Source organism: Cervus elaphus, chromosome 22 (assembly GCF_910594005.1).
Source record: "Cervus elaphus chromosome 22, mCerEla1.1, whole genome shotgun sequence".
In the NCBI taxonomy this organism is placed as follows: Eukaryota; Metazoa; Chordata; class Mammalia; order Artiodactyla; family Cervidae; genus Cervus; species Cervus elaphus.
This window is the reverse complement of record NC_057836.1, coordinates 8,275,903-8,295,084: the sequence shown is the minus strand read 5'-3', so window position 1 is coordinate 8,295,084 and position 19,182 is coordinate 8,275,903. Positions and strand designations below refer to the sequence as shown.

The 19,182-nt window shown below is 50.8% G+C and overlaps 1 protein-coding gene across 3 annotated transcripts in view; it reads right to left on the bottom strand.

Annotated features, from left to right (window-relative positions):
- Positions 1-19,182, bottom strand: part of MRTFA (myocardin related transcription factor A) — a 103,241-nt gene that overhangs the window by 13,596 nt on the left and 70,463 nt on the right. For all 3 annotated transcript variants that reach the window (XM_043881646.1, XM_043881643.1, XM_043881644.1), the window contains exons 3-5: positions 4,578-4,633; positions 2,055-2,130; positions 1,220-1,381 (exon numbers count right to left, since the gene is read on the bottom strand). In XM_043881646.1, the coding sequence (XP_043737581.1) occupies positions 1,220-1,381; positions 2,055-2,130; positions 4,578-4,633 (294 nt within the window). The remainder of the gene's footprint in view (positions 1-1,219; positions 1,382-2,054; positions 2,131-4,577; positions 4,634-19,182) is intronic.

The following is a 19,182-nucleotide window of genomic DNA, read 5'->3' as shown; positions in this document are numbered from 1 at the left end:
GGCCCGTAACTAGGGGCTGTTGTAGAACGTGGTGGAGATTTGGGTGGGAGCACTCTGACATGAGATGGCTAGATGGCATCACTGACTCAACGAACATGCGTTTGGGTAAACTCCAGGAGTTGGTGATGGACGGGGAGGCCTGGCGTGCTGCGGTCCATGGGGTCGCAAAGAGCCAGACTGAGCAACTGAACTGAACGCTGACACAAGGCAAGACGAACGCCTGGGCGAAGTGGGTAGGGTATTCTTCTTCTAGGGAAGAGGGTATTTAGAGCCCCAGCTCAACCCACCTCTGCACTGGTGCAGATGAGGCCCAGACCTGCCTCCACTGACCCAGGCCCCGGGCCCCACCTGGCCTGCCTTAAGCCAACCCGTGCCCCCTCTGCCCAGAGACCCAGCTCACACTTACGGTGGGGGCACTCCAGCTGCCTCCCAGGGCAGGTCTCAGGCCCCCAGCAGCTACAGAAGCACGTCTGTCCCAACCTCACCGCAGTGAGGGGATCAGGGGTGTGTGCCTGGCCGTGGCCACAGGGCCCTGCAAAGCCCCCCACCCCTCCTGACACGCCCCTTCCAGGTCTCCGTGCAGGTGTCCCTCCTCCCTCACAGACGCTTCAATTCCTGCTCGGCCTGCACCCCGACCTTGGCCTCACCTCCTCTGACATCAACCCTCACTGTCAGGGCCGGGCAGTGGCCCTCGGTCCACTGGGGCCTACTTCCCTGCTTGGGTCTGCACTACAGCTTGAGCTCCGTGAGGACCAGGGGTGTGGTCCGCCTCGCAGGGCCGTGGCCCGAGCACCTAGCACACTGCTCGGGTCCGTCGGCCTTTGTAAGTGAACTATCTGGGCAAAGGGTCAGGCTCCAAGAGGGGACTTCACGAATGAAAAGGAGCAGCAGGTACGGTTTCTAGCTCGCGGCGTCTCCACGTGCTCGCTCACACCAACCCTGACACCTACCCACCTTCTCTGGGAAAGAGGGGCGACCCCTGGGTTCAGAGATGGGGAGCGGACGGAGGCCTCGGGTACTGGCTGAGCTGTTCTGGCACGGCGCTGATCTGTGGGGCCACGGGCACCGACCCAGGCTCGCACGACCCATTTCTCAGGCTCTGGTTCTCCACGCCTCGGCTCCTCCACCCAGGCTAAGCAGGAAGTCAGGGAGCAAGCAGCCCGGCGGCCCTCCCCCTGCGCCAGCTTGCGGGTCCACGCAGGGAGGCCTAGCTCCTCACCAATGATGGCCTCCTTCAGGCTGGACTCCACGGGCAGGATATTCTTCTCCACCAGCTCCATGGGGCCAGGCCTCTGCGCAATCTTCTCGTTGAGGTCATCTGCCAGCCTGGCTCTCTTCAGCTTCAGTTGCTTGGCCTGGAGGGAGGGCTCGGCCGAGGTCTCTGCGTGTGGGAGAGGGTAGAGAGGAGGAGGATTCAGGGGTGAGTGGGCTCTGCCCTGGAACCCCAGGGCACCTCCCCTTCCTGCCAGGGAAGGGGCAGAGACAAGCAGAACCAGGCAGAGTGGGGGGCCTGGTATAAGTTTCACGAGGACCGAGGGAGGGGGCCCCACTGAGGACAGTGTGTGGTCACACCCAACCGCGGTCGCTAGGCACAGCAGACCCAGACAACGGGGCCTGCCGTGGGGACATTCTGCCTCCCTGCTCTGGGCCTCGGTGTCTCCCCCTCGGTGGCCTCCTGCCACATGTGGGGTTCAGACTAGGAAAGTCTTCTTCCAACTCCAAAGTGGGTTCTAAACCAAACAAAAAATGGACAGACTCAAGCCCAAACCTTTCCTTCCCTAGAATGAAGAAAGAAGCGTGTGAGCGGGGGCAGGCAGAATTTGTCTGGGATGACCTCGCTTATACTTCACAGGTGCTGGAGTAAATACTGAGTAAGTGAATGAATGAATGGAAGTAAATGCATGCTAGAGACAGATCTGGGGGAGAGGACTGCATACCCCATTTTTGTGAGGAATGGGGGCAACGAGAAAGCGTGAAGAAGAAACGTGGGTGGTGCAGGGTGAAAATAGTGACCAAGAGGGTCTGCATGAAGAAGCATTTCCGGTCTAACACACCTTCCAAAATGTGCATTCTGACCAGCTCCGATCTCTCCGGCCGGGAACGGATCTTCCGTTTCAGGTAGTCCTCTGTCTGCAGAAAAAACACATCACACAGCTCTCAGATCCAGGTCACAAGCTTAAGGCCTGGACAAAACCAAAAGGCAGCCGTGGCTTGAGTGGGTGACCTCGGCCGCCCCAGGAGCTCAGCCTGGACACTGCTGAGTCCCGAGGCCTGGGGAGGGCGCATCCACATTCAATGCACCTGTTGAGGGCTTCGTCCACCTGTGAGGACCATCTATCTCTCTGAGGCTGAACTACTAATATATGTTTTAATCTATCTCGGCTATTATCATAAAAGTAATATAAGTTCACTGAAAAAAATTTAGAAAATTAGAAAGTAAGACAACAGTTAAAAAAAACGTCATGTAATTATCCACTGTTAGTACTTAGGAATATTTGTTTCTAGTCATCCTTCCATGCAGAAGATAGGTTTAATTTTGCAGACCTCTAATCATACTGAATATAACTTTGTATCTTATTTCAAAATCTTTGGCACTGCCTGACACCGCAAGCATTTTCTGTTCACTCTGAACTAATTTTGATATGTGGTGTCATAGTTCTAGTTCCTTAAAGTCTAATGTCCTCATTTCTGCATTTATGAGGCTCCAGGCAAATTAAACCATTTCCCCGACAGTCCCAGAGCCAGCCCACTGCCCAGCGCTCCTGGTATAATGTGTATGTGACCCTGGATCTGTCTCACTCCAGAGCCTGTGTTCTTAAGCTTTGCACCAGAATTTTTCACACCATCGGTCAAAACCATGGGCTCTCCTACCCAGCACAGGAGAGGACAGGGCAGGACGAGACACAGCAGAGTAGCACAGGATGGAGAATGAAGCGTCGGGGCAGACGTCACGCCTGCAGCAAGGTCAAGACTTGCTCCTTGGCCTGGCCATGGCCCTGGCCTTGGTGCTCTGACCGGGCAGCTCTGTGCCAGCCCCGGGGTGGTACTGAGCCCCCAGGAGACGGCTTATGGCGACCGTGGGCTCAGGGCCTGTCGCCCGTCTGTGGTGGGCAAGCGTGCTGCCCTGGCTGCTGGAGCAGAAGGCAGAGCAGGTTCTGGCCAGAGCCGGTCTTCACGGACAGCAGGGGGAGGAGGCCCAGGTACTGAGGAAGAAACACCTGGAGTCCACAGACCGAGGTTTGACCCTGGCTCACCACTGATTAGCTGGACAAGTTAGCTAACCTCTCTTAGCTGCATCTATTAAGGTGACGATAAAGTGAAAGTGAAGTCGCTCAGTCGTGTCCAACTCTTTGCGACCCCGTGGACTGTAGCCTACCAGGCTCCTCTGTCCATAGGATTCTCCAGGCAAGAATACTGCAAGAATTTCCTTCTCCAGGGGATCTTCCCAACCCAGGGATTGAACCTGGGTCCCCTGCATTAGAGGCAGACGCTTTAACCTCTGAGCCACCAGGGAAGCCCAAGGTGAAGATAAAGACACCTAATTCATAAGAGCTGCAGTGACCCTAAACACGAAAAGGATAGAATTGCACTTGTAAACTAACACCTGTTCTAATCAGGTCACATTTACTCCTTGCCTTGGAGAAGCAGGCCAGGAAGTGGCGCCAAGTCTTCAGATTGGATGGAAGGCGTGGGCAAGGCCCTTGCTCATACTCCCTCATCCTCCAGCTGCTGCAACAGTGCAGCCAGCCACTCCTTTCCTTCCCATCACCTGGGACCTCACTCTTCTGCTCACTGTAAGAATTCATCATCATTTTCCTTAGAAATTGGTTAAAAATAAGATAAAAACAGAAGACCGTAAGCTGAGCCCTGGAGGTAAACCATTCAGAGTCTCTGACAGAGCTGTGGGTCCTGGGCAGCCTGCGAGCCTCCATTTGGGGAGGTTCTCCTCCCTTGTCTTTTACATAAAAGAAAAAGTGCCGGGCCGAGAGGGGAAGCACGCTCTGGCCACTTCCCCATCTCCACCCACGCCAGGCAGCAGACTACCCCCCAAGGCCCCTGGGGGAACTGAAACCGCGGGGGACGGAGCAGCAAGCCAGGTGCGGCAGCGTGCCCCGGCGCCCCGCTTCCACTTCCACGACCTCCAGTGGGCCCTGGCTGCTCAGGGAACAGGGAGGTCTTCAGGCCCACCGGGAGACAAGTGAGCAGTGCGGCCACAGACACGGAGGGACCGCCACTCAGCAAGCCTTCCCGGGCCGGTGTTCATGTCCTAACAGCTCCCAAAGGCCAAGTGGGATTCAAGATGGGAAAATACCAGCGGTCTCCAAACCCAGAGGAGGCTGGCACCCATGACACACCCTTGAATGTACTAGAGGAGGACACTCATTCCTATCACGGTCCAAACCTTCACGCCGGCAGACGCTGGGGTGGGATGAAGCGGAAAGGCAGAGCTGTTTGTTTAGAACTGTGAGGCCAGGGCTGACCCTGGGGACCACGCCAGACCGGAGGGAAGATGGCAGCAGCACAATGGGCTCTGACAGGGCTCGTGGGGGAGGTCCCTGGGAAGAAAGATGCCTTACCCTGGCCCGCTCCAAGCTCCTTCTCTGCTCATGAAATGCAGCTGGACTTTTCAAAGCTGTTGGGAGAAGAACCGTAAAATAATTACATCAGAGTGAAGCACCACGTCTATTGCTACAGTTTACAGTGGAGAAGACATCTTGAATTCAAGTTCACTTCAGCAGCACTATTAATATCGGCTGAGGGGAAGGAGAAAGTGGCACCTGAGTAAGCACATATCTTTACGGTTCAGCTACCCCAACACTACAATCCCGGTGATTTTATTCTCATGGGCAATGGTCACTGCTAAGGTGCACCCACGGAACATGACCCTAACATAACCCTTACGGAGTCGCCAACCCTGGAAGACACCTGCAAGTCAGGTGCCCCCACTGTCCTCCTTCAGCCTCATCAGGAATCACCACGCACCAGACGGTGTGACTGAGGCAGCTCAACCAAAGGGACACACGTCTACTGAGGTGCTGTTTCCTTCTTCAGTTCAGCTGGTGTTAACAGTGCTGCTAAAATTAGCTCGCATTTCATCTTGAAGGACTAAAACCTTCACCGGGCTTGTATAGCTGACCGCGGCACACACAGTCAGCGGCTGACCAGAAGGCCCCCCTGGAGTCCCGTCAGAGACCCGGCTCTATTCTGGGGCAACGGCCCCACGGGCCACAGCTCGCCACTCGGCAGAGCATGCCTGGGGCGGGAGACCAGAGCCAGACCCTCTACAAATGCAGCAATCTGAGGCCAGTTCAGCGAATGATGAGTGGGGATACCCTGAGCTTCAACGGGGAACAGCCTGGCCTGGCTCACTTCAAGAAATTCACCAGACGGGGGTCAGTTTCAGTTCTGCCGCCCCACGGTTTCAGAGCAGCTGTGAGACGGTGTGTAAGGGGCTGCCGGCTGTGGTGGGGGAGCAGCGCGAGGAGACGCTAAAAGTAGCCAGAGCACAGACTTGACCCCATCCTGCCGGGGCCCCTGCCCCCTCGCCCTACCCCACCCCCGGGCTGGGCCTCAACAGCAGCCGAACCAGAAGGAAGCTCCAAACGTCCCCGCAATAATTTTTTTTTTTTTTTAAGTTTTTAAATCTTAGGATAAAAAAGAAACCATCATTTTTGAAAGGTCAGCTGAGAGCACCCCACCTCCTAAACAGCAGGGGGAGCTCTAGATTTAACGAATGATCTCTAAGGAAAACCAGCACACAGGCTCCCTCGCCAAGCTCCCAGAGCCCGCTCAACTCCAGTCTGAAGGTCTGGGCATCTCTGTGGGCCAGCAGGCCAGCCTGCATCTGCTTCTGCTGAGTACAGCTGGCTCAAGTCCAGCATCAGCCTCCGAAAGCCCTGCTGGGCGCGGGGTGATGGACAGCAGGGCGCACACACACAGCCGTGCTCTCGCGGAAGACGGTAAGGACTCAGAAGCAGAGAGAGACTCAGTGTCCGCCGCCCTGCCCCGGCTGCCCTTCTGCCTTTTCCTCCACAGCTCATCGCCGTCTGACACTCCGGAGAGACGCAGCACGTATCTTTCAGCTACCTCCAGCCAGCTCCCTCGGGCACGGCAGGGGGCTGTGTCCTCCTTTCCCCTCTGACGATGACCCCAGCGCCGCCGAGGGCACCCAGCGCGTGACTCATGCAGTGATCTACTGGCTGTTCCACGGGGAATGGATACACGGCCCTGGTGACAGAAAACCGGAGGACTCTGTGAGCTCTGAACTCTCCCTTGAGCAGCCAGGATTAGGCTCTCATCTGGGCTCCGAACCTCAGAGAGGTCCCCGACAGAAAACGAGGACGTCTGTGTTCCTGTCGCTGATGGCTGACGGGGGAAGGCTGCTCTCTGCGGCTCCTCTTCCTCTGCAGAGTAGACTCCGCCCGCTTCTGAATTCCCATGTGGAGACGGACAGCGCTCTGGGGCCGGGGGCATCCTCACGGCCGCGTGTGGGGTGCTGCCGGCATCCTGCACAGTGATCTGGCTGAGCCCTGGGTGAGAGTCCCTCAGGGGCCTGCGAGTTTCCGCACCAGTCTTGGTGCCGGCCGCGCAAGAGCCCACACTGCTGTCCGCGGGGGCAGACACACGCCCAGCGTGTGGAGCACCAGCTCACACTGCAAAGACTTTCTCAATGGAAAAGGGCTGTGCCACCCTCAGGTACCCCGGCGTGTGACACCAGGCACGGGGACACGTGTCAGGAGCACCTGACTTCCTGCGAGGCTCCGTTTTCATGCCAGTGAGGATGCCTGCTGCTGCAGCGGGCACCACTCTGGACAGTTTGAAGTGCTGTCCAATCGGATGTCCCTAGTGACTCCGTACAGAGTGTAGTGTTCAGTTTTACAGCCGCGGGCAGGCTCAGAAACAGAAGGAAAGGCAACGAGTGGCAGAGGAAGGTTCTCAACCTCACTGTCTCTCACCCTCAGGTCGGCGTTCTTGCTCTCCTCTGGGCTGGTTTCTTAATTTCTTCAGAAGGTGGAGAAGAATGACCCCCCTGGATGCGGAGGCAGGGAGGCCGAGAAGCAGGGCAGAGGGCAGGCGGTGTTGCGAGGCCAGCTCGACCACTGTGCTGAGCACAAACCGGTGGGAGGGAGGCTCAAGGAGGCGTGCAGTGTCTGCAGGTCACAGAGCCACGGCCAGAACAGGGAGCGCACGTGAGGCTGAAGGCGCAGCCTCCAGCACTGATACCAGGAGATGAGCCAGGAGGGGAACGAGAAGACCAGAGCAGCTCATTACTTGCTCAGAGCCTGAGCAAAAGAACCAGAAATGAAGACCAAAAAAAAAAAAAAAAAATCAACACAGTGATCACTGATCCCCAAAGATGGCTTCATTTTATAACATAATCTCACTGGATCTTCTTAATAACCATGGGGCAGGTACCACTCTTCCAATTCTACACGTGAGGAAACTTACACTGCAGTAACCCGTGAGGCCGTTCACCGGGTAGTGGATCCCAGCCCAGGTGACGGGTGAGGCGGATTCTGTCGGCCCTTGAAGAGCCCACTCTACACTCCCCATGTCTAATTCTGCTCTGTGACAGCGAGTTCACCGAATCTGAGAGCCCCTTCCAAGAAGGGAGAGGAGGAGGGGGCGATGGCCCCTCTTGTCCTAGAAGGCGCTTCTGAGGCCCATTTGGGGACGCCTGGAGCTGGGCAGCCAGTCTCTCGGGAGACTGGGGTGCGTGGTGGAGAGGGCACCCCTGAATGTGTCTGGCCAGCTTTGCTAGAAGCTGTGGCTATGGAGGGTCGCCTAGCGAGGGGTAGGGGTGATAACACTAAGCCCTGGGCTTTCTTGATATGGAAGCAGGTGGCAGTGTCAAGATCACCACGTGCTTGTCCACAAAGGGAACGAGACACAAGGAAGCACAGCGACACAGAAAGTACATTATAAAGTTCAGGCCTCCACGAGTTGTGGAAAATCCCCAAAGACTCAAAGTTAATCCATAAACGCGTGTCTGAGTCCGAGGGCGGTGTTAACCTTAGACTCGCGTCTTCCCGCGCCACACTGCCTTAATGGCTTTGCCCGAGGAGCCCAGGCACTGCTTACTTGGAACTTTTATTTCCCAGAAACTCCAAGAAGGCAGTCCCTAAAAGAGAAGTAGAGAAGTCCCTGCCCTCCACCCCGCCCCCCTGCCGCCAAACCAATGCAAACCCAAGAACTGTGCACGGCTGTCCACAGAATGTACATCTTTGGTGTCAGAGGACACTGAACCCTGATTATTTATTCCCGCCTTCTCGAAACTGGTTTCCTGGAACACTTGCATGGCTTTGCGTGAACACAGGAAGGAGTGCAAACACTCACTGAGAGGAAAAAGCAGCAAGGAAGTTAAACGGGCGCAAGTGGCTCAGAGGTGCGGTGCTCCTGATCCCAGTTTCGGTCCTAGCTGGGTACCCCACCCCGGCTGGCTCTAACCACCAATCATATACTCTGTTCCTTCTCTTCAGCGCCCATCTTCTTTCTCCCTGAACAGATCTGCTGCCTTAACTGAGGTCATTTGTGACCTAAAAAGAGAAGAAACTGTTTCAATTTCCTTTCTCAAAGGAAAGGAAATTTCTGCTTCCCAGGGAGAACTGGGTCCTGTGCTGGGTGCAGTTCTCAGGAACATGGACCAAGTGCATGTAAGCGTGAGCTCGGGGAGCCTTCAGGAGCTCCCCAGGAGGGAACACAGTGCTCTCCCACCACCAGCCCCAGATGCAGACAACGTAACACCTCCTGGGGTCCACAGGGCACCTCCGGAAATGCTTTTCAGCAAGAACGACAGCAACGAACAACCAAGACTCATTTCCTCATCACTGTCATTAAGGAATATTTATTAGGTGCCTGGGTCTGAACGTCACTTTATTAGGTGCTGACATAATAAATACAAAAATGATCGCTCCCATTCTCAGTAAGATACCATGCTAGAACGAAAGCTCACCACCGATTCTGTGCTCAGAGGAACTCAAAGGCTGTGAACACAGGACAGACAGATCAGTGAGGCCAACAGAGTGCGATGGGCCAGGCGAGACTGCGGGTTCTCTGTCCACGGCAGAAGCCGAAGGCCTGAGCACAGTGTCAGTGGGGGCTGGTGTGTGTGGCGGCGGGGTGAGGGGATGGGGAACAAACGTGCTTAACAACTCGGGTGGGAAACGAGAACCATATCCATCCATCCATCCAACAAAGAATTCTTAAGCAGCTACTGCGCTAGTTACTGAGGACAAGGATGGACAGGGTGGCATCCCAGCCCTCTAAGGCAGCTCACGGTCTGGTCAGAAAAAGACAAATAATGACAACATAAGACAGAAGTATAGGTGCAGAGGTAACTGAAACGACTACATAAGACAGAAGAGGCAAAATTCTGCCTGAGGAAAGAAGTGTTTGAACTGTCCGGGTAGATTTACAGAGAAAACCCAAATGAAGGGAACAGAAATACCACAGGCAGACAAGGGAGGGAGCGGGAAGGCCAGCTGAGAGCACAGCAGCTTCCCGGGACGACACGTGGTCTGATGTGGCGGGTCGGGGGCGTTCATGTGGCGATCACAAGGCTTGGGGGGCAGGGGAGGGCCCAGCCCCTGCAGAGCTCTAACGAGCCATCGCAGGGCCTGTGTCAGGGGAGCCGAGAAGACACACTTTCCTGTATTCCTCCCACTGGGTACAAATGAACACTCTAGGCCTTATTTGATAGGCTCTGAAGGGTGGAGAGAGGGGACAGACTGGCCAGGGGCTTTGGAACCCGAAGAATGACACAGTGGTGGGTCCCTCACATTTCCTTTTTGCCTCACACATCCTAGACTTGGAGCTGATGAAGACGGCAACCTGGAAATGCTGATGGAAGTGGACAAAAAAGCCCCAACAAAACCTACCCCCGCTAGCCACAGGACCAGGAAAAGGGCATCTCAGCAAGAGAGAGCTTAGACAATAATCATTCTACTCTGGCCAGACACCACTGGGAAAGCCCCATCCTCGCCAGGAAAGGCCAAGTGGGAGTCCAGACCTCCACCCCTCCAAGGCTGTGATGAAGCACCCCAGTCCTCCTGCCAGGTGGTGTCGAAGGAGGCCAAGTAGGAAGCTGCCCACAACCCAAGGAATAAGTGCAGACCACGTGGGGAGCCTGGACTTATATCTCCTCTAGCAGTAAGGAGACCCCCTCCCCACTGAAGGGATTGTCAGGGGAGGACTGGTGAGGAGTCAGGACTTCCACCATTACAAGCTCACCTCCAACCCACAAAAACGTCTAACATCGTGTCATCCAAGCTTTGGAAGGGGAGGAAAAAGATGGATAGGAAAGGTACTTAAAGAAAGAAATGGCTGAAAACTCCCCAAATCTGGCAAGAGACACAAGCCCACAGATTCAAGAAGCTGAGTAAACCCCAAAAAAGTTAAATCCAAAGAAATACATGCCAGGATACATCCTAACTAAACTTTCTAAAGCTAAAAACACAGGAGAAAACATGAAAGCAGCCCAAGGAGAGACAATCTGAATGAGCAGTTTTCTCCCTCATCAGAGACCACGGAGGCCAGAGGGCAGAGCATGTGGCTATCCCGTCAAACAGGTGAGTGGCATGACCACAAGTACACGGAGGGCTGTGGAGTTGTTTCTAACTTGACATTTCGTGTCAAAAATTAAGTGAGGAGAAACACACCTGGTAACTGGTTATGTATTCATTTCACTGAGCATGTCTGCACTCACAGGCTCCTCGCTCTTCCCTGCACTAGTCGATTTTAATTCTCAACTTTTTAAACCTACAGATCACTGAAAGGGCAACTGATAACCAACCCTACCACTCTGACCTAGACCCACCAGGTACCTTTCAGCCATATCTGTGTTCTCTCTCCTGTGCACACACGCACACACACACGGTTTTGTTGGTTTGTTGATGCAATCACTTGAAAGTGAGCTGCAGATCAGTCATCCCTTGACATCTGCAGGTGACTGGCTCCGGGATCCCCCATGGATGCTCAAGCTCCTTACACAAAATGCACATAACCTATGCACATTCCCCCATGTACTTTAAATCATCTCTACTTATGACCCCTAATACAAAGCAACTGCTATGTAAATAGTTTACAGTGTACGGCCAATTCAAGTTTTGGTTTTTGGAACTTTCTGGGATTTTTCCCCCCAAATATTTACAATCTGTGGTTGGCTGAATCCACCACCTATAGATACAGAGTGATGACTGCCAATCATAATATTTTATCCCTAAATTCTACATATGCATTTCTTAAGAATAAAGACATTCTCCTTTGTAACTAAAATATTTTTAGCACACCTCAGGAAATTAACATTATTTAATCATACAGTCTAAAGTACAGTCTGTGTTTGAATTTCAACTGCCCCTCAAATGTCTTTTACAGCTGTTTGGATTTTCCCCCTTAATCCAAGATGCAATCAAGAATCATGCACTACATTTAACTGTTTTCACCTCAGTCTCAATTTGAAATGGTACTCTTGCCTTTTTCACTTTTCCTGAGGCTGACTTAAGTGTGTCTAAACCAGCTGGCCCTGTGGAAAGAATGTCATATAATCTGAATTTGGCTGTTTCCCTGTGATTAGATTTAGGTTAAATATTTTTGGCAAGAAGAGCACAGAGCGGAGTGTACTTTTCAGCATCGGCGGCACCCGCAGCGCCGTGCTGCCCACCTGACGGCAGTGTGAGTGTGAACGGTGATGCCAGCTCTCTTCATTCTGAAGGAGGCATCCCCCTCTGTATCATACACAATCTGTGGGGTAGTGCTTGGCGGCCTTGTGAAAATCCTGTTCCCTAAGCACTTCACGGTTTTAGCATCTACTGACAATACCTACCTAGAATCAGTTATTACACTGAGAACTGCAAAATAGTGAGAACTGCATTTTTACATGATCACTCTAGTAGAGATTAAGAAGCCATTTTTCAGAAGAAAACTACAGGGTGACCAAGTACATGGTCATGCCATCAATACTCCCAGAGAAAGGACACAGGAGGAATAAGCCTGGGGCATTACATAAGAGACTGTGCTTACTAGGGGGACATGCTGGATATGAGCTGATTGTGAGACATCCTCTCAAGAGATGTGCAAGTGGTGTGTGTGTGCACACATGTGTGTACGTATGTGTGTGCACGCACATACAGCATCATCTAGGGATGATATGATATATGTCATGGAGAGATGGAAGAAAATACTTCCCAGGATGAATCTTAAGAGAATCTTGGAATTTAAGCAGAGGTGATAAAAAGACCCCAGCAAAAGAACCTGAGAAGGCTCACAGGGGTAGGAGAAAGCAATGCAAAGTGGATACAGAAACTACGCTTCAAGAAAAAGATGTTGACAGCAGGCAGGTCAGACAAAACAAATTTCCAGAGGATCATGATACATAGGACATGGTCAGTGGTCTCAGAGCGATCCCAGTGAGGTGTGGGGGCAGAAACTCATTTCAACCGATAGAGGAGGAGGAGGTGAGGACGTGGAGTTCAGAAGTGTTGTCCCCCGAGATGTCACGATGAGCTAACACTCCCAACGCATATTAACTGAGAGCCCGTGTGTTCAGCTGGCGCTGGGATGTCCATGTTCTCGTGGAGCTTACACTCCAGTGAAGAATGATGTGTCAGACATATAAGCACCTACCACAGGAGGAAGCAATACAGGCTCTGAGGAATACAGAGCTGGGTATGGGTGACAGAGAGTGATGGGGCAGGATTTTATACACTGTGGTCAGGGAAAGACTTCCTGGTGTGATGCTGCTGTGATGTCAGGGCTGAGACCCAGAGGAGGGGAATGAGCCCTGCAGGCAGAAGAGCAGCAAGCAGAGTGGCCTGGGTCATAACCCGCCAGAGTGGCCAGGCTGGCAGAGCAGAGTGACCTGGGAAGAGTGGGAAGAGACACAGGAAGAGGGGAGCTACACAGGGCCTTGGAGGACTCAGGACTTTGCTCTCTCCTCCAGGGGTACTAGAGAAAATGAAACTGAGAGAAGAAATAAAGCAGGATTGTGCCCGTCAACCTGCCATGGATAAAATGGCTCCCGGGAGTAAGGTAAATACAAAGATCTGCTGCGAACGGTTTCCGTGTGTTTTCCCTGAGGTTTTCAAGACAGAATGACCTGATGTGAGCTCCTGAGTAAGTGCTGTTTCCACACTTTACAAAGGAGAACTGACTTGCGTGGGGTCACATCCTAATCGGCTGCAGAACGAAGACCAGACTCTGGTTCTCCTGATGTCCAAATCCAGATCTTTTCATGTGTGTCTATTTCCACATAAGTGAGGTAGGAGGAGGGTGGGAGTGGGTCAGAGGAAAGATACTTCTCTGATTTTTTCTTTAAGTTACCAAAAAGTAACCACCAACAGAGATTTTAATCTGATCTTCTACATTTTGCTTTCCTGTCCTGGCTCTTCCTCTGGAGACAAAACACCACCTTGTCATTCGCTCGAATACTGGCAATGGGACAGAAAGGAGGACTTCAGACACAACCTCAGAAAATGTCAAGGGGCACACAGTTTCCCACCCCTTTTCCCATCAGCCCTGTCTCAGAGGGTCAACAGAGCAGAAGAAGGAGTCACTGTATAGTCAGATTCCCTCCAAAGTGAACTCTGCCATGTCCCATGGCCCCGGCACGGAAGTCTGTCACATGGATCTGGGCAGTGCAGGAACTCTGCCCATCTGACCACAGCTGCGGTGCAAGGCCACTCGGGTGGCAGCAAGGCGGGCTTTTCCCAACACTGGAGACGAGGGCTCCAGCTGCCTGCGTTCAGTCACACCGCAACAACCTCAACTGTCTTGGGATCCATCACTGACCCCTGACTCAGGTGGACAGGGCTACCCTCCACTCCAGGACTCCTGCAGAGAGGTGAACAACAGCATTCTATGCCCATCAAGGGGAGCGAGGCCAGCAACCCTTGTCCAGTGTTTCTCCAAGTGGGATTCCAGAAATCTTGGAGGGTACTTGCTTATGAAGTCTCAGGGGGTAAGAATCTAATGCAGATTTCTGAGCATCAAAGAATTTTAATCTTTAGTAAAAGCTCTTCGAGGAGGCTGGTGCCAATAAAATGTGAAAACCCCTGTCTCCCTAGCCCAGAAGGCAGGGGAGAGGTGACATTGCAGACAAGAAAAAAAGAATTTTACTGCTCATTCTCCACCCCTAGGGCCACGTGACTAGACAGTATACCGGTAAGATCTGCACAACTCTTCTGAACAGCTAGCTCAGAACTGTGTCTGCTGGCTGTGCAGGCGCCCACAGGCGGGCGGAGGTGAATCTCCTGAGCCCCTTTCAGGGTCAGTGTTTCAAGCTGCAAAGTACGGATTTCTGAGAGTCAACAGATCGGGGGCTGTTTGCCGTTTTCCTCACACCCTGACAAGGGCCTGCTTCGGCCAGGGTGGACTCCACACGCTACTGCTGGGTCTGGCCTGGCCTGGCCTGGCCATCCCACTCCGTGGAAGGCAGCTCCAGAAATGCAGCCCTTGCTCTAGGGTGAGGGGTGGGGAGCTCGGAGGCTGCTGTGTCACTGGGGTGTGAGGGTTCACAACACCATCAGGGCAACACTAGTGTTCCCTGCGACTTCACACCCAGGCAGAGCAGGGGCTCTTAACCTGGGGCACGCTGTACTACTTTAGACCATCTATGAATCCCTGGAAATTGTGTGCTGAGTTCTGGGTTACTTACCTGGGAAACCATCTAATGAGAAGACATGCAAGATTTCCCAAGGAGTATCAGTGGCACCATAAAAAAAAAAAAAAAATCCAGAACCTCTGATTTAACTAAGAGTTGTTGAGACAGAGAAGAGATGCCCACGGCCTCCAAGCCAGCATTCAGGAGCAGCAACTTGGAAGCAATTTTAATAGATGGCTTAAAAATGATGGAGTTACTTTCACATACACCCTCCCCACTAACTTTCACTTTTCCTCACCAACCCTGGTTCCTGATCTGACACTGTTTTCAATTTTTAATATTTACGAAGCTGACATTTTGGTAAGCATACATCAGGCCAGCATCATGAAATTCCACTATCAGTAAGAATCATTAGACTGTGATCTTCATGAATCAGCCTGGGGTTTGGAGCCAGAAGATCCGGACTGGATCCACCTCTGTCTTCCACTGGTGCTGTGACCTTGGGTGAGGCGTCTGATCCCTCTGCACTTCAGTATCCTCCTCCACAAAATGGCAACTATACAAATCCCTGCGGCCATGATTCTCAGCATTACAGTGAGGGTGCTCCACCATCTGCTGGAAGCTCTGCTTAACAAGCTTCTGGCATTGTTACTGTTTTACACTTATTTTTTCTGTGTCATTCTTCTTCTGAAGAGAACGTGTGGGTGTGGAGTCAAATGCTGAGAGCTAACTGGGGCTGACTTCCATTTTTTGTCTTTCTGTTTTTATCTGTCATGCCAAAATGCCTACAAAAATAACCAGCAATAATGATATTAACCAAAGAGCTCTGTCGACAGTCCAGGGACTGGCCATGACAATGAAAACCAGAACTAAGTCCAGGAGAGTCAAAGAAAAAGCTTGGTGATGGGGTATGGGGAAAGGTAACACACTCCAGGGCAAGCAAGGGTCCAAACTAACAGGCAGAAACGTGCTCCGTGCACATGCTGTTGTGGGAGCAGGCTGGCCAACCACCCCTGCTTTGGCACTTGGGCTGTCACCCCCACCCACACCAGCAGGCAGCCAACTACCAAGAACGAAGGCTGAAAATGGAGGCTCAAGGATGCTCAGTTTTTCCTTGTCAGAAGTGCAAGGTGCTCCCGGGTCTTCAACCTGGACCCCACTGACGGGGCAAAAGACTCGAGACTGGGAGGTAAAAGTCATCGCACAATTCTGCATGGCAGGAATACCAACAGGTACAATGAATTTCAAAAGCTTAAAATGTGAGGGGTCAAATATTTTGAACTTGGCCTTCCAAGTTTGTCTTTGGCCTACCTGCCAGCCCTGTTTATATCCAGCTTTCACACCGCATAACCAAAATGTCTAGGTCACCTGTTAGATACAAGCTCCAAATCACCTCCGCTCCTCTGCAAATAACCTCTCATTAGGCTGAAGGATTTTAAATCACCACCATCATCAGATATCCATCAGGGCTCCCCTGAATGCATAATTCTTTAGGATTTTATTGTTTAAGCAAAGTTAGTATGTAGCTTCAACAAGTGACTTAATAAACTCCTTCACTATCTTGAAAAGATGTGGCAAAGTATCTCAGATACTTCCAGAACTATTAAATGAAAGTGAATACCTATTATACATTTTAGGTATTAAACTGTATCAAGAACCTATATCAGGAAGACTACTTCTGATGGTCTGTCCAAGAGAGTTCCCTGTTGGATTCCTCCTCAGATTCAACAATGAAAATGCATAGAACATACAACTCATTCTAGAGTCTATTTTAGGATTTGATAACAACTGGACAAGAAGGCAGTTCCGTGCTAGTCACTGACCCCTGACGTAGGAACACACACTGATGGTGACCTACAGCAGCAGGAAGAGAGATGAGAAGGCTGCTACCTCTCAGAAAGGCAACATCAAATGCCAGGGAGCAACATGCCCAGCTGGTCTTCTCCTGAGATGACAGAGAAGATTCCTGAGGCCATGTGCTAACACAGTCCCAGCTTCAAATCCATGGATCAGATTAGCCCCGATCCTGGAACACACGCTTGACCATGGCGTTTCCCAAATGTCCTTTAAACCTGGGATCAAACTAGAGTTAAATGGTCTCACTCCTGAGTTGAGGATATAGCATCTCAGATAGGCAGAGTTCTCTGCTATAAAAAAAAAAAAGTTATGTTGTACATCTGAAACCAATATCATGTATACCAGCCATATCTCAGTTGAAAAGAAAAGGCAGAAATAAACCAGCTCTTTCACCCAAAGGTATCTATGCATCTGAAAGAGCCGAGGGGACCACACTAACAGCTGTGAGAGTGAGCCCCCGAGAGAAGCACAGGCCCAGGGTCCCTGCCTGGGCTGGAGCCAGGGGCAAACTGCAGGTTTTGGAGGAAGTCTTTTTCTGAGCTCTTGCTGTAAAGGGGTGCAGGCCAATCCTGTCCAGACTTTTCTGGCTCACAGGGACGGCTATTCAGAGATGACCGCACAGAGCTTCTGTGACTCCCAAGTGGGCAGACCACAGCGGGAAGGGCCGAGGCCCAGGGAGAGCCCGCCTCCGCCGAGCCCCGCCCAGCGCGTCAGCGTGCAAGGCCCTCCCAGACAGAGCGCCTCGCACACGCCAACACTTCACTCCAAATCAAAACAGACAACGTTTCCCTTCAGCCTGCAAGTCTGTCATCTTCCATCTTTATAATAAGCTTTTTAAAAAGGGAGCAATTTGTCCTCAAACTAGACCCTCATCTACACTGGAATCGTCACTGTGTCCCCTCTGGTGAACATTTCAGTCTCTTGGCAAGCTGCCCAGAAATTAAAAATATATACATTATTTCCAACCTATCCACTTACTTATTTTAAGAGAGATTTAAAAAAAATTACCATGAAGAGGGCAAGCTAATAAAAAGAGTAGTCCTGTTAATATACAACTAAAAGGGGAACAAATCTTAACAGAGTACTATGTTTGGCTAGTGGTTCTTTGACTCTCAACAATTTCAGCAAATTGCTTTTATTTTATTGGCTGTGCCTCAAGGCATGTGGGATCTTAGTTCCCCAAACAGGGATCAAACCCGCGCCCCTACAGTGGAAGTGCAGAGTCTTCCTCCAGGGAAGTCGCTCAGCAACTGTTTTTTAATCCAAGAGTAGAGAAGAAAGTGAAATTAAGGAGGATTTTATTTATTGAAAGACAGTTCCTGTGTCCAAACACTGGTTTTCACAGAAGTTAGTGAGCTATATATATTAAAAGCTACTTTCAGATGCCCAAGATGGCAGATCCAAGCAAATGCTCCACTCACTGCAAATAATGCTGCCCATATCTCAAAAGTAAGAACAACACATCATCTCATTTACCTCCAAAATTAACTGTGGGGTAGAGAAGAATTTTATTTTTTCCGCTTATTTTATTGCAGTATAGCTGATTGACAATGTTGTGCTATTGTCTGGTGTGGAGCAAAGTCAGTCAGTTATACATACATATAAGAGCTTGCATCTGCCAATCCCAAACTCCCAATCCACCTGTCCCCCACCTCCCGCTCCGTGGCAACCACGAGGCCGTTCTCTGCATCTGAGAGTCCTTCTGTTTCATCTGTGTCACACTTCAGATTCCACAGGAAGTGATATCGTAAGGTAAGGCCTTTCTCTTTCTGACTTATTTTACTTAGTATGATAATCTCTAGGTTCATTAATGTTGCTACAAATGGCATCACTTCGTTCTTTTTTTATGGCTGAGGAGTATTCCAGTCTGTGTGTGCACAGACATACACACACGTATCTTCTTTATCCATGTATCTGCTGATGGACATTTAAGGTTTTTTCCATGTTAGATAAGAATTTTATAGAAGTAGAATTTGAATTCAGAAAAGTGAAATGAGTTGTTCAAAGTCACCTTGCTTCTAAGTGGCTGAATAAAGCCTAAAATCCTATTTGTCTAATATAACAGCCACCAGCCACATGTGACTATTTAAATTGATTAAAATTGAATTAAAAAATTCAGTTATTCACTCAACCTAGCCACATTTAAGTGCTCAGGAGTACCTGTGGCTAGCGGCTAGAGTCACAGAATATTGCTATCAACACTGAAAGTGCTATTGGACAGGGCTGGTGTAGGGGCTAGTTCTTTAGAATTCATGGAAACTTGGGGAAAAGATGCCATGGATCTCAGTATTTAATAAAGATGGACTGAGAGTGACTAAGTTAAATCACAGCTCCTTTCTTATTACAAGAAATTTTGAGGCCTGAGGAGGTTGGTTTATCTTCTCAGGGGTTACGAACACCAAGAGTTATTTTTAAAAGAGCTTCAGCAGAACGGATTTTATCTGTATGTACTCAGGAAAGACAATCTTGAAACAAAGTTTATATACCTTTGATAAAGAATAATATAAAGAATAATTTCCAAGTTACAAATAACAAAAATACTATTATTAAGAAGAATTTCAGCTACAGAGGAAAAGAGATCGTAAAAATTAATCCTGACACTTTCAGCCATTAAATAATCTTTTGTCAGAATTTAGAAGATATTTCTTCCTGATACAGAGACTGCTATAGTCAGATGAACAGAGGACTTCCAGCTAACATGGGACCCAGTAAAATGCCAGCTTAGATGA